The sequence below is a fragment of the Pempheris klunzingeri genome, chromosome 7 (genome assembly GCF_042242105.1).
Source record: "Pempheris klunzingeri isolate RE-2024b chromosome 7, fPemKlu1.hap1, whole genome shotgun sequence".
NCBI lineage: Eukaryota > Metazoa > Chordata > Actinopteri > Acropomatiformes > Pempheridae > Pempheris > Pempheris klunzingeri.
In genome coordinates this window covers 13,201,938-13,228,149 of record NC_092018.1, presented here as the reverse complement: position 1 = coordinate 13,228,149, position 26,212 = coordinate 13,201,938, and the positions used below count along the sequence as shown (strand labels likewise).

Genomic DNA, 26,212 nt, shown 5'->3' with positions numbered 1-26,212 from the left:
ATGCAGCAAATGAGAAATCAAGTATTCTGTTGTTTTTGGAGACAGCAGTAGTATCATATCAGCGGAGGCCCTTCAGCTTTACATGTCAGGATTAATTCTTAGTGTTTGGTTTAGTTTTCACAATTTACGGAGCACACAACAGCAGTGTTCTTAATTAGTTCTTAGTTTTTATGCCCATTCAAAAAAAAAAAAAAAAGGGAAAAGTCTCCAACAAACAGAAAGTAAAGTGCTCGTGCAACACTTCTGGTTGTTCTCGAGGCCAACAAACGGTTTCTAAAAAAGCACTTTGATTTTTGGAAAGACAGAGAGAAGAGAGACAACGTGGCAGTGTTTGTCAACACCTTTGGAGGAATGTTCTTTAATGTTGGAACACAACTGAACCAAAGTCCCCCACCCACCCACCCGCCCGCACACAGAAACCCCCTTTGTGAACATATCAAATACTGTCGTTCGAACCGGTAACGGAGCAGCGCAGAAACACTCTTCACAACAAGAGTGTGCCGCTCTCGTGGTTTTAAGATTGAGACAGGCCGACAAAAACACTCAGGGAGGGAAGGAGAGGGGGGGGGGAGAGGGGAAAGGAGGGGGAGTTACATTGCATGAGAGAAGCCGTCGACAAGTGTTCATGAGTGCACCTTTATACAGGACAATTCAAGAGTGCCCAGTGGAGAGAGAAAACACAGCTAAGCTCTAAACATCAGAGAATTCCCGTTATGATAAAAACACATAACATCAGCTCAAACTCTATACCACATTGCTTTAATAATAAAAAAAAAAAGTTAAAATAAAAACAAAAAAAAGCATCATTTCTGTACCAAAACCTATCATTCTCCCTCCTTTCACATCCTCAAGAAAAAGGATGTCTCGACAAATAAAAGTTTTTAAAATGACCGTCGTTAACAATTTTTTTTTTGCTATACACATATCCAGTGCTACACGATCAGCGTCTAGTTTAAAAAGCGGTTGAATAAATAGACGATAGTACCACGATGCGTGAAAGGCCAACGGATGTCTGGGGGGAGTCCTGAGGAGCTCCCCCGTGACAAAAGAACAAGACAGTTCAGAGCAGCAGGTTTTTTTTCGGAGACCCCTGGTGAGGCAAACTCGGCAATGCCAGCCTGATTCGACTGATTCGACAGATTCGACAGATTCGACAGATTCGACGGTCCACGCAGGAAGAAATTGTTGTACTTGTTGGGACAGCAGAGCAGTCCGACAGTCCTAAAGGGTCGTAACAAAGCTCCCTTGCTTCAGATTTTCCGAAAAGAGCGGCAGATGTCCCCAGTGTCCGAATTCGCCTGAAGGAGAGGCGTTTCCGGAGAGCAGGAAGGACTTTAGTGCTGCAGCTGAGCTCTCCATCATGACAGTGCTGAACTAATAAATACTTCATGTAAAAATGAACATCCACCACGTATGAGAGAGACAGAGGAGAAAAAAGAAAAATGCCACATGCTCGAGTCGTGGTCGTCATAGAAAAATGCGGAGCCCGACCAACAGAAACCTGAACAGACCGCACTGAGATCACAGGGAGAAGACGCAAATTCAGACGGCGTTCCTCTTTTTGTTGCAAGCACCAGTCCCCTAAGACCACCTGTGACTCACTCTCACAAACACACACACGCACACACACACACATACCTTTTCCCTTGTTTCTGCCTTGGTACACCTACAGATGACCACATGTCCATAAAACGCAGTCCGTCCCGAGCAGTTTCCAGACCGAACATGGCGTTGAGCTTGGCTGTGGGCATCAATGCAGTCTATTCAGGAAACAAGCAAGACTGGGATACGGTGATTTGGATGACAGAGGGGTTCAAAATCCGGCCTGCTATTTTCCGCTTTTCTTTGGCACAGCACTCCTCTTGGCCTGCCACAGGTGGTTGTGGATGGTTAGGGCGTCCACGCTGACCGACACAGTCTTGGCAGGGATGACGGTGAACTGCTTTCGGTCGGAGCTGTACTTGTACAGCTTGTCGATCATCTTCTTGCTGATGCTCTTGGGTCCTGTGCCCGTCAGCTTCTGTATCTCTTCGGTGTCGGGGAAGTACGAGTAGAGCGCCCGGAACTGGCAGCCGCCGTCACGAAACAGGATCATCAGGTGGTTGGACTCGCACTTCTCCAACTCCTAATGTGGGAAGGAGATTAAACAAATAATAATAATAATAAATATGGCAGTGATATAACACAGGAATATTACATTAAAGTGTATAAAATTAAGTGACAAATACCCTTTTTGGTCTACAAAAAGAGACTTTTTGCCCTAAAAATGATCATGCTGAAGTTACAGGTGTTGCTGTTTTGGAGGAAATAAACTTGTACAAATGGAAAAGTGTTTCCCACCTGCTGAAAATTTGGTCAAATCCACACATAGGATATCACTAACAATGTTAAACAGAGTTAATTTATAAAGATTTTTGGCAACAGAGACTTTATATATGCAGGTAAATCAAACTGCTCTGTTATTAAGCGGTTGTATATCTGGTAAAAAACCGACCTCCAAGATCTGGTTCTTCTGTGGCTCGTTGACTTTGCCCGCCAGGCAGCAGTGAGAGATTGCGTTGTGGATGATTGGCTTATTAGACTTGGCGCTGGGCTCCTTGAATAGTTTGGGACCTAAAGGAGAAAAGCCAGTTAGACCACATAAGAATTAACGCATTACAAGTGAGACAAAGTAATCAGTGTGTCAGACTAAAAAACAACAAGGTAAACGCATTCCGTTTATTATGTTCTGTGAATTATGACGAGCAAAACTGTGAAATTGACTGTTTACTGTGCGAGGCCTGACATATTGGTCTGTTTTGTCACAGATCAATGCGTACCTGACCAAACAAACCACTGGTCAAAAGAACAGCGTAATGACATCTGAGCACTCACCAGTATATTCAGCCATGGAGGTGATGGAGGACGCTGTGGAGCCGTTGTCCCAGTCTCGTTCTGCAGTTCGACTGTTGTTGCGACTGCCAGGAAACGACTCCACAGAGTCACAGCTGGTGAAAGGTTGGACAAAGACATGGTGGCATTTGTTTCTAAACAGAGATCACATAAATACTGCAACTCTTAAACAATGCACAGAATATTGTTAAGCACGGGTAAGCAAACAAAAAACATTTTTAAAAATTGGGCATTTACCGCTGGGAGCCGGCCCCTCCAGAGTTGACGCTGTCGGCCTCGTTGGTGGCAGCAGAGGCCAGAGACAGATTGGAGCCTGACTGGGCATTTCTCAGGTTGTCAGCTATGTGAAACAGAGACGACACAATGATTATTTAGTAAAAATTAGAGTCACTTGAATACACAATTAAGTCCATAACTGTTTTGTTTCATAAAATTACTATTTTTTTTTTTTAGGTGGCACATCTTCACTGTAAAACACTGCAGGAAATCCTGAATAACAAACTAAACAACCCTCAGTATTATTAAGTATTTCTTTAACTTGTTATTTAAACCTATGACTCAATCCAAAGAAAGACATTTGTGTTAGAACGTGTTCTCAGTCATGTTAATAACTACTATACCTACTATATAACTACTAAACAGAAAATAAGTGGCATATAATGTGCACCATGCTGAGAAAGAAAAATGTGACAAAATGCCAAACTACTGATGTGACTATCTTACGTGTGGAAGAGCACTTGGAGAAATTATCGCTGGAGGACTCCTCTCTGAAGACAGACTTGGGTTTGTGGTGTTTCTGCTTCGGTTTGGGGGTTTTGGGCTTCACAAGGCCTTGTTCCTCAAACATCTCCTGCTGCTTCCTCCGCAGGTACTCCTGCTTTATCAGCTCCCGCCGTGTCTTCTCCTCTTCTTTACGCAAGCGGTCCTCCTCTGCCTTCCGCCTGGTATTCAAACCAAAACACCTCAACTTTAGCATTTTTTTGGAAGCTTGGCCTTATCACTCCAATGCTAATGCCTGTAAAATAGGTTACCTGGCTTCATCTCGTTTGAGCTCCGATTCTGCTTCTAGTTGTTGTTTACGGAGTCGAGCCTCCTCAGCTTTCTTCTGTTGCTTCAACAGGAACGCTGCTCTCTTCTTAGCAAGCTCATCCTCTGCCTTCTGCTCATCCTAGAACATGAAAACCAAACATGGAACATCATCTGTATATTAAATGGGAATTTACCAATATTTCCGATATCCCTTTAATTATTGTATAGTACTAGTGTAGAAGTGATGTAAACAATGTGCTAACAGAATAATCATTAGAAACAACCCCACCAATAAGTATATCACTCAATTACTAGAAAATGGATCTCTGCCATTTACAAAAGTCATCATCACTGTAAAAAATAAATAAATAAATCAATTTTCCCACAAAGGCGTTACCTTGAAGAAGAAGCCCATGACTGACTTCTGCTCTCCGTCACCTCCCTCTGTTGTTCCATCCTCAGCAGTCTCTTCCTCTGGGGGTTTCAGATCTGACAGATCGACCTCAATCAGCTGGCCTTTGCTGCGCTGCACCTCCTCTGATGGTATATTCTCTTTACCTGAACCGTCTGAAGAATTGAGCTCAGACTCTCTTGGGGAGCTGGACAGGCACTCGTCAAAGGACATTTCTGGGGCAGCCACTGTAGTCAGGTCCACTCGTGTTGGCAGGCGTATGTTGGCCTCGTCCCGAAGCCGGAAGGTGGCGCTGCGAACGTGGCCAGAGCCCGGCCTGTCGATTGTCTCTCCTGCTGTGGGGTTTCTGGGGCTGTCGGGCTGCTCGGTCCTGGGGGACCTGCCCCCAGTAAACTGCTTTGGGCGTGGTACTGTCTCTGAACCACTCTGGGTGGGAGTGAGGGTCCTGGAGCCCTGCCGGCTCTGCTCCTTGGCTATCTTTAGCTCTGACGGTTTGGACCTGGAGCTGCGGCCTGAGCTCAGCTTGGGGGGTTTCCTGGTGGGGGTGGTGCTAGTGCCAGAGAGGTGCTCCACAAAGTGAAAGCTCGCCCCTGTCTTGGAGTCACTGTTTTTGTCGCTGGTGAGATGAGTAGGTGGAGTTGCACCAGGGGGGGACTGTACATTCTGTTTCATCAGCATGTCCTGCTGCAGGGACAGCTGCATCATCTGCTGCTGGATGCTGCCGATGGCTTCGTTCAACAGCTCGATGGAGCGGCTGCACTCATTGAGGTCCAACTCTTCTTCTAAATAGAAGCTGCCACTGTTCCCTTTCTTGTCTGCTTCTAAGGCACCTGACCGAGTGGTTCCCTCCACCTCTTTGTCCCCCATCAGGGCATCAACACACAGATCATCTTTACTTGATGGTCCTTTCTCCCCACTGAGCTCGTCTTTAGAGATGTCAGCTTTAAGTGGGTTTGGTAATGTGTCGCTCTTGCCACCACCTCTCTTTACAATATGCAGGAAGGCTGCCTTTCCCAGCTTCTGCCTCTGCCTCGCCGACAGCACCTCCATCTTCTTCTTCTGGTGCTCAATGGCGCGTCGCTTCTCCTCCAGCTGCATACGGAGCTGGACAATCTCAGATGCCAGTACATTAGCGCCACCATCACCTGTGCGAGTGCATCCTCCCAAGGGTGACGAGGGGCTCTGGTCTCTTTTAAGTCTCCAGGAGGAGGCCAGGGGCCCGCTGCTCTCTGATCCATCTGGAGTGGTCCTCTGGGAGCTGGAGGCACTCGAGCGTAGGTCGTGGTTGCTGCCGAAGCGCTGCTGTTGGGCTTTGCGCTCGGCGAAGGAGGTCATGCGCACGCTGCCACTGGCCATGCTGCTGGCCTGGGAGTGAGCGCTGAGACAGGGGCTGGAGCGACCGCTGCCACCGTTCAAGTCTTTGTCGTCATGCTCTTTCACATTCATGTCCTCTTGGAGTTTGGCTGATTCTTCTTCTTCATCGTCCTCAATAAAGGCTTTTCTGGACCAGTTGGGGTCTTTAGTGGTAACGGCTTCATCCAGTTCCTCTTCCTCTTCATCCAGGTCTTCCAGCTCAGTGTCCATGCCCTGGCCAGAATTTGCTTCTTCAGAATCTGAGTGCAGGTAGAAACCACCGGCTGGCTCTGTGGACGAGGGGTCCACACTGCTGGTGATGATGGGCCTGAAAGCTGCTGGACCCTGTGGAGGCTTCCCTGACAGGTCCTCATCCTCACCCGGGGGACTAAAGGTTTGGTTCAGGGTGCAGGGAGCTTTCCTACGAACAGCTGATGTAGATCCATCTCCTCGGCGTAGAGAGCCCCTTCCTGACTGGGGCCCCTCGCCGCTCTCCTCCTCCTTGTTTAAGCATACAGACTTCTCTTTAGCCGTCTTGAGCACGGCAGGCATCAGTGGTTCTAGGTAAAAGCTATCTGGTGCAGGTTTGGACTCAGTGGAAGGTGTGGGTCCTTGGGTCATGGCAGTTGCTTGTGTCCCGTCAACCCGTTTGGCGATGACGGGACCATCTGTCCTGGCAACAGCCACCAGACTTTCTTCCTCGTCCTCAATGTTGACATTGCCCAGGAGGCCGTGGCCGTTCACTCTGCGCATTGCAGCCTGTGAAGGCTGGTGGATAGAAGTCTGGTGTTTAGGTGTAACGCTGATGACGTTGGATGCCAAGCTGTCCTTACTTATGGAGCGGGCCAGGCTCACGCTATCACCGGAAGCTATGTCTGCATCACTGTCTGTGGCTGAATGAAACATGAAGGGGCTCAGAGTGGACAGTGGTCTGCAGAAGGAGAGTGTGGGAAAATAAAGTCAGTATGAAATACAGCTTAAAATATGCAGAATTTCTATACTTAAACCTGCACTCTTTTCATTTAACTTCTAATCTTTTTCTTAAATACCCCTTTGACAGGGTAACTACTTCATAGCAAAGACAAACAATATTTCCTACATATGATATCTGATCAGAATCTGCCTCATAAAAATGAAGGAAATGAAGCATAAAGCAAAGAAGGTGGATTATTATCCTCTATATCACTATTAATATTGTAGAGAATTAAGTATCTTATTTATTGACCAACAGTCCAAAACCCCCAATTATCAGTAATATATCATATTGATAACTATGATAATATTAATAACGTGCAAATGTTAAATGTAAATATTCTAACATCTGAGAACATGAAATCGTCAAAATGTTTTTGCTTGAGAAATTACTTTGACGACAAAAAAGTTGCCAAATATTTTTCCTTGTTACTTTAAACCAAAACCCTGCAATCTTTACAAATGCGCCACCTTTTCACCTTCACAGCAGTATAGGGACTGCCATATGTGGAGAGAAGTTCCTCCAAACTAAACACAGCATAATAACAGCCCAAACATTTGATTTAGATAAGAGCCCATTTGGAAAGTGGACTTTATCTTGGTTTTTGACTACATTAGTTACCTCTGCCTCTTGTCGGGCCATGCAACAATGGAGCCTCTGGGTTGACCGTCCATCTGAGTCAGTGAGTTGGAGCGGTTTCTGATACCTAACCAGAAACACACACAAGCAATGAATAGAATCAGAATTCAGAATCAGAATTCTTTTATTTGTTATTGAGCACAAAGCACAACGAAATTGAAATATAGGTATAATATATATGTAGAAAAACAGCTGCTGGTTACCATCATATAATGAGCTGAACACAAACTTAAAGACTGTGAAGACTGTTCCTACCTGTACCATCTTCTCCTTGCTTTTGTTGCCTCTGTCGGAGAGGCAGGAGTGGGTGGGAAGGACTGAAGCTTGGACCCCCTTTACTATAAGCCAAAAGAAAATAGAAATGATCTTTAAGCAGGTAGCATTCAAATGCTATTAGGCAGAGCAAATTAGTTTTCACTGGATAAGCAAAGTGCACAGGTTACGCCAAAGACAACACAGCCCAACATATTTTTTCCCCAACCAAATGCAATGAGTTATATTTTAACACAGACAAAGTAAATGTTTAACATTTACCAGACAACAGACAAGCAGGTGGCATAAAAGAAAATCCTATCAAACAGTTCTGTAGCCGTAAAGGTAGCTAACCAAAAATCTCCCACACAAGTGCTACCAAAGCACACACAGACAAAGAGGCCATGCAATGATCAGCTTTACTTTGTGTTCATCATTATTAAATTTGGTGGGGGAGCAAAGAAAGGGTGAGAGGTAGAGGGCACATGAATGAAGGTCAGACACCGCTGCATGTCTACCCATCCTCGTGGGACTACTTAAACTGGTTAGGAGACAGGATCATGATGAGAAGGAAAGTGAGAGAAGACTTACAGGGGGTCAGTGTCTTCAGGGTGCAGGAAGTACCTGTTACAGACTTCTGGGCTGCTCTGGTTATCAGCCACACCAGGGCTGACCAGGAAGCTGCGCTTGGTGGCGTTGGAGATAGGCACTGATGGGCGGGCACTCTTGGGCTGAGCTATGGCTCGAGCTGAGTAGGGTGGAAGAAAAAGGTGTTGATCATGTTAATGCTAGTGCTAGTGGCTGATGCGGTCTGAAATTAGAAAAGCCCAATCTGATGCCTTGACTGGGGTTTACTTCTAATTGTGACACAAATAAAATGCATAAGACATAAAAAAAAAAAAGTAAGTTTAAATGCAATTTGTAATAATCATTTTGCTCAAAGATCTTGCTTATGAGGAAAAAACACAAAAAAAATAAGGAAACAACCTTAATTTCAGTAATTTCATGTTTAAGGCGACATGGCTGAGCAGAGACAACAAGTGATTTCTGTTGGCTAAACTACCTTAAGAAGCATAGCATTCAGTCCCATAGAAAATGCTAACAATACAAACTAGGCCTTTCCACATACAACTTTGAATTGTTTGTCGCTCTCATCGGGGCAAACAAAGCTAAAATTAGCGAGATTTGGACAAGCTAATGTTCTGTAGCGCAACATTTCAAGTAAGACCTACAAAGTCCTCACACTGTGATGCTTACCATCTTTGAACTCCTGGAGATCTCTAGGCTGGACAAACTCTGGCTTGACAGTCTCAAACCACCAGAAGAGTTCAGCAATGAACACCATCACATTATGCTACACAGAGAGCACAAGAAACGCATTAGAAAAAAGACTTGAATACAGACCACAATAAAAGTTAAGAGCAATAACAGTAAAGTTTAGAGAATCACCAAGAGTAGTTACACCCACCTTATACAAGTGGTTTTAAATTTTTTTTTTTTAAAAAACAGCAGTGCCTGTTGCTGCCTAATAAAATGTCTGGCTTCTTGTAATACATGGTTAAATGTAAATTTTATCATAGGTGTTTAAGACAACACATTACGTCAGTGTTTGTACCTTGAGCACCAGCGGCGAGTAGAGCATGTCCTCTGTCGTCAGATAGAAACTTTTATTCAGATACTCGCTGGCAAACTCTCTGAGTAGCTGGATGTTGTACAGGCTATCAGCGATGGATGGCACTTCCTTCAGGCAAATATCTGATTAGACAGGCAGAGAGCAGGTCAGATCAGGATACAACTCAATGACATGCTGGCTATAAATGTCACACTGACTGGACTGGGACAGTAAGTCATGTGCAAGTGCCAAAAATAGCATTGCACATGGATATTAAATCTAATGTGTTAGCAAAGAAAGCTTGACGCTCTTTATGGAAAAATTCTTTGAGGGCAACTAACAATCAGTAGCATGCAGCTATTGGACATGAGCGTGTGAAAGTGCATGCATGCAGGCCCAGCATACCCTCCAGCTTGATGAGGTCTGGGCAGTAGTAGTGGACTATAGTGAGCAGTGCAGCTCCGTCACAAATGTCCCTCATCAGGTCTTCCAGTAGCGGAAAGAAGGGCAGCTGTCGGCCTGAAGCGTGCTCCCGACGATACCGAACCTGACCACCACATAGAGAGGATGAGGGTTTTATGAGAAGAAAAGCCACAGCAACAATAAGTTACCACGGCACCACTAAGGAATGACAATCATAAAACATCCTAAATGCAATGACTAGTGTCACAAGTACAAATCTCTTTTGTTGTGAGATTCACGTCTGAACTAGTCAAAGCATATATTAATCACGGATGTTTAGGCTCCGGTTAATTCTGTAGACTATCAACTTAAGCATCAGATCAAGGTTCTCCCCAGGACTTTCAAAGCAACATGTATTTGTTTTTCTGATGTCCACTTCATGTGATCAACAGCAAGTTTAGTGTAATTTCCAAAAGAAAATTATGCTGAATGACAAAATCTTGTGGCAGGGAGAACCCTGAAGACCTGGTTATGCATGAAGAGATGGAGGTGGAGGAGTTATGACACAGAGTGGATGGTCAGCCTTCCTCAGGCCTCAGTAGGAGGGAAACTAGTGGTGGAGCACAGTCAAACTAGGCAACGTGAGCTAGCAGACCGGGAGGGAAATTGGGGTAATCGCTGGCCCAGATATAGTCAGTGAGTGAGCGGTTAGTACAGAAACTCACGGACCACATTTTGGATACATAGTCTATATATGTGTAAGGAGGGCATTTTCAGTATTTATTTCAGTTTCCACAATTCATTGATCAAACTAAACAAGCACAAATAAACTAAATACATCAGGAATTATATATATGCCAAAGTAACACTGTTTCACAGGCATGTGTACTCATTATAGAAACTAAAAATGGAGATCAGACCTACATATGATTTGGAGCAACATAAATATAGAATGCACAGGATGCCAAAGCAGACTGCTGCTTGTAAGTCCAAATGCTTCTGCATAACTTACAAATATTCAGCTTATACTGGAAACACCCCCCTTGTGTAATGACTAATCCATCAGACATTCTGTGGCCCTAGTAACAGAGCCATAGAGGAAATTGGTGCATGGTGTAAAAACAAAACAAAAAAACTGCAGTACCGAAATACCAAAGTAAGTTTGAGGTAATTCAGAAACAATGTTTCCATTGCATAGTTTAAAAACTAAAGAGCACAATTGATTTTTGAACTCTAAAACATAGCCACAATGCCCTTGATTTTTTCCTCAAATATTGATATCAGTAGCAGCCTCAAAAATACAGTACGAGTTGAACCACGGACTCCAACAAGAAAACGTATCAAGAACGATACATATATTTTCCAGTAACAATTAAATCCTTTAATAAAAGACATCAAACCTTTATTTTAAAAACATACTGATCACAGGTCTGGTGTGACTAAGAAATCACCATTCGATTCAAAAAGATCACGAATTCAAAAACAACACTAAACAGCCAAGCAGCTAAAAAGACATTTTTCTACACGTACCGTATTTTCTTAACATTTACTCTGATGCATCTACAGCGTATTAGGGGGCCACAAAATTACACAAACTGTACTGAGGCAGCTTTTGTCACAAGTCACAAGTGAAACTACCAACCACACTTAAGGAGCTCTACTACAAAATGACTTCTGCATAAGGGAGTTTTCTCCTGACTACGAGTGAGCACTGTACCGCTTCGGAGAGCTCCTCTGGCTCCAGCATGCAGTGCATGACATCAGGCTGACACACAGACACACACACAGAGCAGAGATACTGTCAAAGGAGACCGTGGGCACAGAGGAAACAGTGTGCGAGAGCAGAAGAGAGAGAGACCGGAGGGAGAATGACAAAGCAGATCAGTGAGAGGAGGTGGCCAGGGATGGGACTGCAAAGCAAAGGAGAGGTGCTGGCATGGATTTGCTCGTACTCTCACTGGGCAAGCAAACACCATACACACACGCGCGTACACACACACGCACGCACGCACAGCAAATCCACATGGCCTACTTGAGCTTGAAATGAGATAGCACACTTTGCGTAGCTCTAAGAAGCTCTTTTGAAGACTTCACAAAGGTCAGAACAACCTTACACCTGTGTGACATATTTGCCACAAGGAGAGAAAAAAGAAACAAACAAAAATGAAAATAATTGTCAGCTTGCTCCCCCTTGCTGACACACTGGCTACAAGCAGCAGAGAATGAGCTTGAATGAGCCATGGTGGAGTGTGCGCGCACATCAACACAGAACTATGCGTGCAAGGGGGAGAGGAGGAAGAAAATGGGGTTATGGGCGGGGGGCTGGCATCCAACTTACAGGGACTAGCTTCCAATACCATTTGGAGGGAGACTATCCAGTTTGCAGGGATAAGAGAGGGCAGGGAGGAACAGATGAGGAACAGGAGCAGAAAGATTACAAGAACAGGTCAGAGGTCACAGACAAAGGATCGGATCTGCTTCCGGTTTAAACAGAGAAAAAGAGAGCAGGGTCAGAACAACTCCAAAATGCCATTATCAGAGCTAAGGATCCTGCTGTTTGTCTTTAAAGAAGTTTTTGATTGATAAAAGATTTTGTGGCAATGACACCCACCTGGATAAAGATTTAATGAGGACAATGTTTTTAATAAAAAAGGATTTACTTGTAAAAGTCCCAAAAAGCCACATCTATGGTGCTACTGGCAGACATTTGTGGCTATTTTGGCTCTGGTATCTTAGGTTTTTGGATTTGTCTCCTGTAAAAGAAGCTAATAAACGACACTGTGGGTGTTGTTGCACCTTTTGGTGGCTGGGAGACTCCAGGGGGTGGTGCTTGACTTTGTGCTCCCTTTCTGTAATCTCCCTCATCTTCAGGTTCACCTGCAGAAGAAATAATGACAATTCAGTACGTTTAGATGTACTCAGAGAACCAGCTTACTCAGAAAAAACGGGTTATGGAGATAATGAAAGAGTACGTCTCCAAGCTCTTTACTAGCCTAATTACTGTGGTGCACCTATTGGTGTCTGAGCAGACTGACTGCTCAGTGAGAAATCTTTAACTACTTAGCAATGGGAACATTTATGTAGCGCTTTGGCAGTTAGCTTGTTAGCTTCAGTTCAAGTTTGACTTTGGTTCAAATCATTCTAAACACAAGGGTGCTTTGCCATGTGTGATGACTTATCCTTTCATCTAACCACTCCACTGTTACATTCTCTATCTGCAATCTTTTGTTATGCAAACAAAAATGCCACAAACTTGCTGATCCATCCTTTCAGAGTGAGGATTTGCCGTTTTTCTCAGTTTTATATTGTAGTAAATTGAGTATCTTTGGGTCCAACAAAACAAGCCATTTGAAACTTATCAGTGTTTTCTGACATTTCATGGACTAAACAATTAATACATCAAGAAGTTAGAAAAATATATATATTGACCAAATAACCAGAAGAAATGATAGAAAGTATAGTCTATCACAAACCACCACTTTCGTCTTCCCAGACAGTAGTGGTGTGGGACATCACTGTGATTAATGGACACACTGAGTCATGGCTTTCGCTGCCTCAGGCCTTCAGCTCACTGTAAGATGAGTGCAACCTGAGCCTGAGTCTCTTGTGTGTGCACTCGATCCACACACTGTCTTACAGCAGCAGTGGCATCCATGTCTCAAGAAAGCAAGTCCCTCATGATGTCAATGTGAAACTGATTATTCATGGACTGGGTGCAACATGTGTGGAACGCTGTGCATGTGCAGTGTTTATTGCTGTGCTGTGTGTGTTCAGACCTTGTTGATCCAGAAGACCATAGCATCCTCCAGGTCAAAGGGAAGTTCCTTGGAGGCACTGAAGGTAGAGAAGCGCTTGACAGAAGCCACCACTTTCTCGATGCTGATCATCTCCACCGTGTAAGCCATCATCAGGGCATCGATCATGGGCATGTGAGCACTCTGCGTGAGGGAGTAAAAAAAATAAATAAACAGAGGACAGTTCAATTTCATTGGATTTTTCCTACAGTTACAATGCAATTAAGAACAAAGCTAGAGGCAAAAAAGCTGAGATTGCAATCTAATGCAGACTTAACAGCATAAAACGTTATGGAGCTTATTGTTGTGGAATATGATCTAATATATATATATATATATATATATATATATATATATATATATATATATATATATATATATATATATACATATATATATACGTGTTTACTTTGTAATTCCAACAAGCAATGAGGACTATACTAATATACTTGTGCTAATATGTTTTTAAGTATACTCTTCCTAATAAACCTACCCTTTGAAAAGTGAGAAATGACAACCAACTGTAGACATTACTTAAGGCAATTTATCAGATTTAGAGCAGCTCCCTTTAGAGCCACAAAAGGCTGCATACATACAGCTATATTTTCACATAGCTGTACCTCAAACAAACAGATCTTAATGTGTAAAACTGGTTAAGACTAATTAGTGATCAGTTGATTCTGGGACATTACTGCCACAATGGGGTCTGGATGAATGGATGAGATGAATGGATAAGGATACTGACTAATTCAGAGCTAATGACACGGTCCAGAGGATCCTCAACAATTGTGTAGCTTTAAATAACCTACAACTGTTTAATCAAAGGCAAAACCACTCAATCAGCACAGTGGGTGTCCACCCTTACACTCCAGCAGGGCCCAGCCTAATACCTGGTGACTACCAGTCAAAATGCTTTTTGATAACCAGGGTGGGAATTAACACCAGCCATGATACTAATAAATATTTGTCCCCCAGCTGGCAAAACACAATTTTGGTCAATCTCACCTTATGTAAAACTCTGTAGCTAAGGTTTATTTCTTTGTCCACAACATCACAGCCAATAATGTAGCACCACAATTCATTAGTCTACAGAACAAATGTATACATCGTTACTGTATTTCCATTGTTTATACATTGCTATTGTATTGCTATTGTTTCAGTCAGTGCTTTGCCCTGTCATGCTGCTGGCCTAATCCAATTGGTGATGGAAGTGCACAGAGATTAGGCTCATTAACAAAACAAATGACAGCTATTCAGAGCCTTCACCACAGTACGACCCAGTTGGACAATAACAGTGCAAATCTACTTCCAGACAATCCTAGAATGTAGTAATATGCAAGGCAGGGAAAAGTTAATACATGAAGAGAAGACAGGATGAAGCTTGCATAAAGTAAACTAAAGGCTGCTCAGGCTCTGCAGGCTCAATGGATTCATTCACAGAGCAACTATTGTTCTGCGGAGCTGTTTTGTTTATTCAAAGACAATTTAAGCATTAAGGCGATTTCAGATAAATTCTTGTTCCTTTTAAACAGATCTCTATTCATAACTACTGTTGCCATGCCTACATTTGAAGGATTATTCAGGTTTATTAAAACTCTGATCTTACTTCTCAGGTATGATTAGGGCTGTGACGATAACTGCATTACCTTAATACCGCAGTCATGTGACGCCTACCACGGGGTTGAGCCCATTATCATCCTCACAGCAATATGTTAATAGAATTATGATGTAAATAATATATATGTACCCTATGCTTCAGTCATCATCTTAAAAAAAATCCATCATCTATCAGGCTCTAGTTTTCATACAGGTAAACACTTTGTGTTAAATATACAGTGCAATATGAACAGAGGAATCTTAACATTATGCATGTGCAATATGATAATGTAGAAAAATTATGTTTTAATGACTCAACTTTAAAAACAGTTATACTGCTTTTATCACTTAAATGTAAATTAGCAGTTCTTAATATATAAAGAATAGGGCTAATATAACAGCGTGCTGCGCTGCTCAATCTTTTGTTCTCCTCCAGCACCTACTCTACCCTTCATCAGCACAGCGGGTTGCCCCATGAGGAGCAGGGGCTGCTGTTGCCCTGAGCTGTGTACACGTTCAAAAGTTTAAATGGACTCAAGAGGACGGCTAGCCAGGCTTTACAAGCCTGTCTGCAGGTACAGAATCCATTTCATTCACATAAACACACACACACGTACAAAAATGCGAGTTGCTATGGAAACGCCTTGTCAAGTCAGCAAACTGGTTGGAGGGGGGTGGGTTCCAACAGTCTATCACAGATAAGCGGCGTCCTGCTCAGGATTTTCCATCTCCTCACAAGGCTTTGTGTCTGGGTGCTTACACACAGGCCGCCTGGATTATTTTGTCAGACCGCTAGCAGGAAAAGCACACGCACACCCCTGACTGGCCAGCCTGCAGAGAGGAGGCCTGCTCAACACCAGTGTTGGTTTCCATGGTAACAAAAAGGGTAGGAAGATGGCTGAGAGCAAGTGGGCTGGTTGCTGTTCACTCTGTCCTGTGTGAAGTGCTGTTGGTGAAACTGAGTGACATCAGATCTCATTGCCACCGGGGCGCGGGTGGCTGCTTTGCACTCCATTCAGTACTGTGACGTGCCGCTGTTGATTCAGGTGATGACCTGGAGGATGTGGGTCACACACTGACATGTAACCTGTTTAAAGAGCTTATCTGTGAAAAGCGTTACACTCGTATGACGAGTACAGAAAGGGTCCAGCTCCTAGTTTTCTGCATTAACAGACTTAACATCTCCATTAACATATTTATATTTTCCCCTGAAACAAACTAATGAACAACAGTGAGGCAAGCCTGGATAAAAGGCATTTAAACTGGGCATTCCAGGACGAAGGGGAAAGATTTTCAAGTGCTCGGATTCAGCAAATGCGCTTAACCGATTGACAAAAATGTAGGTGAGAAAAATATCACAGACAATAAAATCCATTCTGATAAGTATTAGCCCAAGAGTAACCCTCTTAACAGTGATGCAACTGATTAAACTGCCTGTGCTGAGAGGGCATGGGCCTCATTTTTTATTAGGATTTGTACATTCTTTTATTTTTCCATGAACTAGATGAGAAAGTGATATCTTATCAGTTAGTTCCGCATGTGAAAACATCACTAGAGAGGATGCATATCGAGGCCAAGCCAATGTTCTGTTTAAAAGATTAGAAGTCTTAAACAAGTTTAGCTAGTTTAGTTTTAAACAGAAATGACAAAAACTGAGTATGTGCTTGTTTTCTCAGTCCTCTGTTACTTTAAACTGAATGTCTTTGTGCTGCTGGTCGTTGAATATGCCGACTTGGCGTTTGAAGAATTCTGAAGGACATTTTTCACTATTTTCCGACATTTTTCATTGCCATCATTTCATTATTGATTAAGGGGTAGCAAAAATAATTAGTTTCAACCCTAAATGTAATCATCAGTAATAATGAATTGTGGTCCACTTCAACCTCCTGCCCATGTCTGCAATGTAGAAACACTGGTGCACTGGTGATAGTGAGATGCTGTCTGCAACTGTGAGTATGTTGTTAGTGATAATACTAAAAAAAGACCAGGTTTAGCTGCCTAATCAAAACAAGAACATGTTCTAACATTTGCCATAGAACAGAAGAAAGAACAGACATATGAAACCATATTAAGTGTTTTTAGAGCTAAATCACAGCACAATAATGAACACACCACAAACCTTAATCAGAGCCCTACCTTGTATGACAGTCATAATATGGCTACCATGAGTGACAGCCTATCTCTTAATTTGAATAAGACATGATAAAGGTACAACCAAATCACCTGGAGATTGTTCCAGTAAGTCAAGCTGGGAAAAATATCTGAAAATCACATATACACAACATAAAGTGTGAAACTGTATAACTGAAATTTCATGCCAGGGTTTTAAAGTTACTCTACATGGGAGATACAAGCCTATCATTGTCTGAAACGCCTGTGGCTGCGATTGATTGCACTGCTGGATAAGGATAAAAGCAATAGCCTCTTCCACTGATTTCACTGCGGTAAGATAATACATCAGAAGCAGGAAGAGCCGGGGATGTTACAGGTAATGTGCAAAGTTGTTATAGCTTCTGGCCTAGTTACCTACTTCTGACAGCCAATCTGTGCTACAAGAAACAAAAGCTACTGCAAAATCGTGGCCTGCGTGGTGCTGAATGGCTCTATTAATAATAGGAGTATAAACACATCCGTAGTGTTGACTTTTAAAATTCAACAAGATCAGCAGTTTAAGATGAAAATCAATTTGTGTACACTGAGATTAAAAAACTGCAATTGACAAATCAGGGTGACAATTAGGATGTCCGCCCTTTCTTTCAGGCGACTACCAACTCACCATTTTGATGGGCATACAGGCCAGGTCCCCATCTGTGACAGGTGTGTCGTCACTTTCCACGACATATATGCCCTTTCTGGACAGAGCCTGGATGACGGACAGGTGGGACTGAAGAGACGCCGCCTGCTCTGTCTTGAGGATGAGGGCACAGACACGGCAGTACAGCTCACAGGACAGCAGCAGGCGGATGACAGGTGGCTTGATGTGTTCCTGGTCGTACTGGTCTGTGTAGAACGGGTCCCTCAAGTCCTCTGGAATATGGTCTGCAATGAAGAGAGTGGTTAGGTAAACCATGGAGCATTGCTATGTGCTCCTAAAATAGTATTTTTATTTCTATTTCAAGTTGTGACTTGGATTGAAGACAGACATATGGGGGTTAGCTATTAAGCTAGTAAGATAACAATAAATAGTAAGACACTGTGTGATGAAGCAGGAAAACGATGGTGGCTGAAAAGCATTTTTAACACCAACATCTCCATCTGCCTCAGCCTACACCCATCAAACTTCTGCAGCCTCAACAGGCTACAAGAATGAGACAAAGCACAGCACTTTCCATGCAATATTTGTTCTATGCTGGCTGCAGTTTACTTGGAGCAAACATGGCCATTTGCAATTGTCAGTTGTAAGTTACAACTACATTGAGAGACGCATCCTGGTGAGCCGAGTCCTCAGTAAGAGCAGGCTTCTCAGGTGACACGGTGAGCTTTGCCAGCGCTAATTTAACAATACTGGAGCCACAAAAAGGAAAAGAACGAAAAAGAAAACAATGACCCACACAGGAGATTCTGTTGCTTTGGATGTGAAGTCACTCTCAAAACCAGAACCCACAGCCATATAAGGGCAAGAGATGAAGTACTTGATTTCAGGCATGCACAGACCAAATATATACTGCAAGTTAAACCACACATTGAGGCTTAAAAATAGGTCTAAAATGACAGACAAAACCTGTCCAAAAATCCTGCACTACACAAAACGGTGCGGTGACAGAAAATAACCCCATTCCGTTAAATCTGTCTTGAACTGTGCCTGGGCCCCAGTACCACAGCATAAGCCGTCTGTGTGTATGTGACGTGTTCTTAGTGTCTGCTCTGACTGACGGGATAAAGGGAGCCGCTCATCAGCAATCGCCTGCTCACAAAAACAGGAAGGCAGGCAGGCAGCTTCTTCCAGCTGCTTTTGTGGATGATAATACACTAAGCACAAATGCTGGGGCTGCACGACTTAGGAGGGAGCAAACTAGGCGTAGAGAAATATCTAAAGTATGTTAGTGAAGAATAATAAAATATAAACCAAATTGAACCAAAGACAGGTTGGACATTTTCCAATAAAAGAATAAAGCCTCTGGAATTCACGTGTCTAAAATAACTTTTTGAGTTGGGTAATGCTTGGCAAGTCTCACACTGTAGATGCTTGCATGGTCCGGTGTAAGGGATTATCCAGTTGTTTCTATGGCCATCATATCATACCTTGTGGTGAGGTTTCATTTAGTTGCATAAAGTTGTGATCTTTCCCTGAAACAATGCAACTGTCACTTGTAAACAAGTTACTTTTGACTATATTCCAAAAATACAACAAATGTGAGCATTTATTGTGAAAATGTTACCCAGAATTAGGGTTGGATAAACTCACATACTGAACATCCTTGTTCTGTGATTCCTCCTGAGCTGAGTGTTGCTCTCCTCTCATCCAACATTAGATGTGTTTTTTGTTTCTGTCTGTTTACACTTCATCACATGGCGTATCACAGTTTTGTCATATGCTGAAGCAATTTATAAAGTAGGGATGTCCCAGTCAAGATTTTTTGGCCCTGATCCCAATCCGAGTCCAATCTGATGCCTATATTTACCTAAATGTTGATTAACTGTCATATTGAAACTAATGGCTGTAGGCTACTAAATCTGACACACCTTATTTTTCATGAGCAACCGAATTCAAATATTGTAAGTAAGCCCAAATTTTCCACATTTACACACTCCAATTTTCACTCGTATATGCAGAGAAATGCTGCACTGCAGAGTCCGACTGTGGTAGAGTAGAATAGCCCTGAGACACTTGCAGACTGAGGTGCACTGTAAAGTTCAGAAAAGAAAATCAGATTTTGATTGCTTTTACTTGAGCAAAAAAAACAAAAAACAACAATCTATGAAAATAAGCCCCGACTGGCAGACATCTCTGTTCGGAAGTAATAAGGAGCTTTTGTTTTGATGCATCAAAGCTCCTTGTTAACACAACTATGAAGAATTGTTGTAATAATTAGAGTGCATAAAAAGGTATAAACTGAAATGGGTATTCTTTAAATACAGCCCTTGCGTCAGTAGCTGCTGATGCTCAGATGACATCAATCCTGAATACTGCATTCCACGTGCATTACAGCAACACGGGCCTTGACGATGTGCTGTTTGCCACTGCACACATGGTGCAAATAAGGATGTCATTGTATAACACCATTAATCTATTATGCACAACACCATGCAATCGGGGGCCTTCCTGGAGAGCTGTGTCTGAGTATATGAACACACGAGAACAGTGGCAATGATTGTGAATGAAAACAAAGGGGTCTGGCTGGGGTGAGACTTCACGTCTGACTTCATTCCACAGACACTGATGTTGTGTGGCAGCTGCCCCCCGCCCTCCTGCCACCAAGAGCCAGGCTGAAAAATTTACTAACTGGGATGGGGTGGAGCATGAGGATGGGGTCTGGCAGCAAGACCCAGGATGTGCTACAGCACAATCAGCCAACCATGATCAGCCCTGCGCTGTGCAGGGCAGAGCGGAGCAAGGACCAGCAACGTGTCTGCAACCATGACAGGTGCTCAATCTCGCCCGCGCTGTGTCTGGCTGTCCATCGCTCGGGGTGGAAGCAGCTGTGGCGCGCACAGAGGTTCATAGAGCATGTATACAAACGTAGAAATGCATGATCAAAGACTTAGCAGGGCTGATGAATACAACCCAGAGGCTCCTGAAACCCTGACAACATCATCACACGCACTTTTTAAAATGGAACTATGCCACCTAAACTGTTTAACTGTTTGTAATAGTAATTGCACAAGCCAAGCAAACTACTGTGCAGCATTAAAAACGTAGCAGACACCACATGAGCCAAAAGGGTGAGAAACAAATTGGCCTCATATATTCAGTTCCCATGGGGGAAGATAATTGCGACTGCACCTGAGAGTTCCCTCCCTCTGGGCTGGCAAAGCTTTGGGGCTACTGTACGCTCTCTATTATAACTGAGCAGTGTCTCCACCCAAGTTAATCTATGATGCATCAATTTTGTTTGTACGGACATGTTTTTATGCTGCATCTTTCAGCCTGCATCGTTAGCTGGAGCCTATGATGAAAGTGAACTGACAAGCAGATGTTTAGCCTTAGTATGAGCCCTGACATAATATGAGCCTAAGTAATGAACCTTAGAGTAAATAGGATTAGATTAGATATTAGATAGAACAAAACGCTCGGCTAAGAAAGAATAGCTTTCCATCCACAAACAGGATTACCATTAAATCTCAAATCTTACTGCCATTTGTTTAAAATGAATGTCTCAGTGGCATATGGAAATCTTTGTAATGACCACAGATAAGTTAAGAGACAGCAGAATACAAAGGAACGCTTGTATGAACCTCAGATGATGGATGATTTGACCAGAAACTCCACTAATGCAACAGACATGCAAAACACTGACTGATGCATCAGATAGCTGAGGGTTACACTCGCTTAGCTTAACTGCTACAATAAGGAGACAGTCTGGAGCAAATGAAAAAGGTAAATAGCAGTAATAAAATGGCAGAATGCTGCGATATTAATCCTTTTACATTTTGGACACTGGTGATTAATCATATGCCAAACAGTCAGGATGTTTTCCATTGCATGTTGGAGTTTAGAGGTTAAATATTTATAATGTGAGCAAAGGCTCTCAGACAAAAATTAGGCCAACAGAACATCTTCTTCTCATGGTTAATATATAGGTGTGCACAAAGCAAAGCTGTAGTAAAGGACATATAATGATTCATAGTGTATTTAATCTGAAAACGTGCCAACACTTGACTGGCTTGAGTTGTGAAGGGCGGGACTCCCAGTTTGCCTACAGACTGTTTAAACTGGAGTTTCACCAGCCACTTTCATTATTTAACCAAGGAATTCTTTTTTTCCCAACTAGAGCTCTTGATGATAGCTGCCTACCTGCCAGGAGAATGAGGAAACTTGCAAGCAAGAGGGAAATAAAGAACCTATCCACATTTGACTGTTAATTACTGTCGACTTGCTGCTCCTGATAAAGGGTATAATGTTTTTAGGACAACGTCACAGCCAACCACCACTGGATCCAACACCTATCCCTCTATGTTTTGTCTCTTGGTCAGAAGCACCATGTGCCAACGATATAGAGCTAGCGCCATGGATCGTGTTGGCAGGAATTTACTACAGTAAATCTTATTTATACACTCAAATGGCAGTATCACATAGAAGGTGTTAAAATGAGAGATGTTTCCAATATTTGACCATCTATTAGTGTAGGGTAAATATCAGAAACATCTTTCAAGCACCACAAACTACACTTGCCAAAATGAACATAAAGTTAAATAAACATCTCTCTCAAGCATTTCAACAAAGTAATTAACGTTATTAACATTCATCAGAAATGAATTCATTGCATGAGGTAAGGTGCTCTTTCAGTCATAGGTTAGAGGACAGCGTCACAATTTTTCAAATATGCATATGTATTTATACTAAAAACGCTAACTTTGAAAGATATCTACTGATTTTGTCCATTTTGACAAATGTAAGACTGTCAAATCCTCATATGAGCTTCAGATAAACTTCTGAATACATTTTTGCACAGAGCGAAGACTGTGGATTCCATCACCCATCACTTAGAATGAAAACACATTAGGATGAGATGTTTTAGTAGTTATTAGTAAGAGGAAGAGTGACTACCACAAGCAAAACCTCTTACAGTGTTTCAATGTCGGCTGCTGACAACTGCTTTAGACAGACTTGAGAAACTGTGGACCTAGTTTCAGCTAAATGTATCTAATAACCTGGCAAATGAATGGCCATGTCTTTTCTGCACATTCATCTACACATAAAAAGCAAAAGAAATGGTTAAATAGCTGTGTTTATTACGCACTGGACCAGCTGTGCCCAGTGAGAGAAAAGGCCCTGATATCAACTATGCAACAGAAGATAAACAGTGATAGTACTTTTATTTTTTTAAAAGGTTGCCACCTCTGCAACCATGAAGAAATTGATCCTTAAGGGTTGTCCTAAAATTCATAGTATTCAGCGCAGTCCTGAAATGTATTCATCTCTTCACTATAGCAACCACAGACAAGACAAGGGAAATCTGGACTGAAGGCCCAGTTACTAATGCTGATACCATCTTAACAGGGAATGAGTGACTGGCAGTGCAGATCAGTATTTTCCATGCTCTGAGCACCGTCTAACAAATATAGCATAATCCTCAGTGCCTGTCACTCAGCCTGATTTGGGTTCAATCTCAATGGCCACCCTTGAAGAATGGAGGGATCTGGTGAGTCAGTGAGGGAGGCTTCTGTTGCCAAGTGTCATGGGGGAATTAGTGTTGGCTTGAGTGCACTCATCCACAAATATTTCTTTCTCTTTCCCTTTAGCTGTCAGTGTTTCACCACTAAAGCTCTACACAATCTGCTGACTGTCAGTATGTGGACACGAGTAAACACATCGCAACAATAACATCTGAAATAACTATGAGAAGATGTGGAAAATATGCAGCAAATCGCACCATCAGGTCCTATTTAACTCTCTGTGGTCACAAAAGTGCTACCTGTTACGCCCATGATGGTATACAGATATTATTTAGTTGGGAAGACAAATAGCCAACTATAAATCGAATACATACTTAGTGTTAGTGTAGCGTGAATATAAGTTATATTACTTACCAATTCCATAGGCTTTGGCAAACAGCCACCGCAGGTTGGCAGCTATTTTTGCTCTGGCAGAGTCATACATCTCCAATGGTACAACGTCCATTGTTCCCTCTGCAACCCCTGCCATGTCCACTTTTCTCCTGGTACTGTCCCCGCCAGCACACAAATCAACATCCATCTTTGAAAAATGAAAATAAACCCGACGTTAGAGTCACAATTACACTGTACATTCAGGAGCAGCCAAATAACAGGACATTAACCTTCCACAGTGTGCCAAATTGCTGTTCTCACTGGCATGGCCCGAGTGAGTTGCTGGATGCTCTATTTGAGTGATTCTTCAAAACATAAATAAGTCAAAATCATGATCTGGTGTGTGTTGAGTGTCAAGGAAAGTGTTATTTTGTGTGCTGCTGTTAATGCTCCCTTTTTTGGTCAGTTAGGCTTATATCTGGTGGTTGGCACGTAAGCACAAACGTAGCATCCTCACAGACACGATCACATTCATTATGTCAAGTCCTTGATAACAGAGTTGAGACATTGTATTTGCGGTACCTGGTGCTTAAATGAACAGACAGTTAAGGCCATTGAGACTGAAAACGAAACTTTCTAGTCAAGTCCACAACTGCACAACCAGTAAATATCTGATGTTGGACAGTGACTTTTTCCTCAGTCTAATAAATTACTGCATTAGTAGCTTGCATCAAAACTGTTTGCAGGAAGTATGTTTAAAAAAAGAGGGATCTTACTGATAAACAACTTCAATCCTGCAACTAAACTCTGATAGTAATTTCCCTGGTTAGACTCACAACTGAGGAAGATTGTATTTGTATCAGTGACTCCCTTTAAATGTTTCTGTACCCTGTCTCCTCACACTTCTTTAATTAATTTGGGGTATCTCAGTGTTGTTCGCCAGCTCTCTTTTGAAGCATTTTGTATCTTCTGTCTGGAGAAGCACTATGCAGTTACAAAAAATATATTTATCACAATTAAAGTCAAGCAGACCTGTATTTCTAATCAAACTCTGGGCACTTTCACTTTCAACTGCCCCTTCAGGATAAAGTCTTGCTTAGACATTAGAATTGCTTTGGCTTCAACATGCTAGACTGGATCTATAAATGAAATCAAAGTACCAGAGCTGCATTTCTATTGACCGTATGACGATATTGAGGAAAAACAAGTGCATACACCTGCATACACAATCTATGCCACTAAAGCTCCAACAGCACCTTTATTTGGCCTGAAAAATACAGAGAACCCCTGTGAAGTTATTGTTATATTACCTGTAGCATTAACTCAACGTTACCACCTTACCATTATATGCTGTTACCATCAACGGCCCAATGCTGGCTTGTTTAACAAGCTAGGTGACTGCTAGTTAACTTAATTAGCTGTGATTATAACGTTATTATGCTAGTGTTATGGTAAGGGAACAACCGCTAGGTGACAAGGTACATATTCGCCAAACATTAAGTTAGCTAAGCGGCCATTCATGCAAATGTAAAGGAGCGGCTAACTGTTAGCTTGCTAGTGTGTACTGTAACGTTATGGGAGCAGCACTGCATTCATCGGCCCCCATGAATGACGTTAGCTAGCTGGCAAGACATTACCTTGAAAGGTGTGGTGTATTTCCAAGTCACCCCTCAGCTCCAGTCCGGGTAGACAATTAACCAAGGACCTGCCTCGCTTTACAGTGGCCTGCCGTGTAGAAAATACACCAGCAGCAGCGGCGCATCGTAGCCAGCTAATACTGCTAGCAGGGAGGCGAGTGTTGGACGGTCTCCTCCCAGCAACGAGACCCGATTCGCGGCCTGTGGGACAACCGCTCCTCGGCAGGCTTTCTGCTGAAACAAACGCCAGGCAGGAGTGCGGGAGGGGGTTAGGTGATCTCCCCAGGGAAGAAAGACGACGTACAGATGCTGTTGTGTTTAAATAAAAGTCTATCTGTGGACTAGACGCCACATGTTAGTTAACAGATACACACATAGCTCAGTGGTTCCGGCGGTGTGTTCGCGCTCCGCTCACAGAAATGTAATTGTCATCCCAGTCTCCGTCTGAGCAGCCACTGCGCATGCGTGATTACCATCCAGACAATTATTAGTAATGCTGGTTGAGAACTATCAGTAAGTAGATCACTCTCTTTATTATTATTTCATTCATTTTTTAAGCTAAAACACAGACCTGGCTCATGTTCTGTTATAATAATTTTGTTTGTTTTGAATTGATCTCCTCTCGTTGTAACCACCACACTGTGGCTGAATATTTGTTTGACAAGCTGATTGAAACCATGAGCATGCCCAGCTCTTCCTTCTTAAATCATTTGTTATTCTATTTTTAAATAAACGTAACACAATACAGTATATGTACACGTTCTTGATAGTATAGACCTGTGTTGTCCTCATGACATTGACCGATGACACCATCTAGTGGTGAAATTTGGTGTCATAATTTGAAGCATTTCAGTGGTTTTGTAAAACTGTGTGCCAACACTAATTTGTATGCAATAATAATAATGATAATAATAATAATAAACATGTGTGCTTGTAATCAAATGACCGTGGATAAAAGTGTATTGCTGAAAT

The 26,212-nt window shown here is 42.6% G+C and overlaps 1 protein-coding gene across 1 annotated transcript; it reads right to left on the bottom strand.

The window, feature by feature from the left end:
- Positions 1 to 413: 413 nt before the first annotated feature.
- On the bottom strand, positions 414 to 25,640 carry camsap1b (calmodulin regulated spectrin-associated protein 1b). Its single transcript, XM_070833456.1, has 18 exons — positions 25,241 to 25,640; positions 23,646 to 23,811; positions 17,731 to 17,993; positions 13,341 to 13,502; positions 12,361 to 12,441; positions 9,568 to 9,709; positions 9,166 to 9,305; positions 8,808 to 8,904; positions 8,142 to 8,298; positions 7,554 to 7,636; positions 7,281 to 7,365; positions 4,319 to 6,617; positions 3,924 to 4,060; positions 3,616 to 3,833; positions 3,130 to 3,232; positions 2,875 to 2,987; positions 2,495 to 2,613; positions 414 to 2,125 (listed from the first exon to the last, which is right to left on the bottom strand). Exons 2-18 carry the CDS (start codon positions 23,809 to 23,811, stop codon positions 1,829 to 1,831), a joined length of 4,662 nt encoding a protein of 1,553 aa, XP_070689557.1. The 5' UTR covers positions 25,241 to 25,640; the 3' UTR covers positions 414 to 1,828.
- Between the last annotated feature and the right edge of the window lie 572 nt (positions 25,641 to 26,212).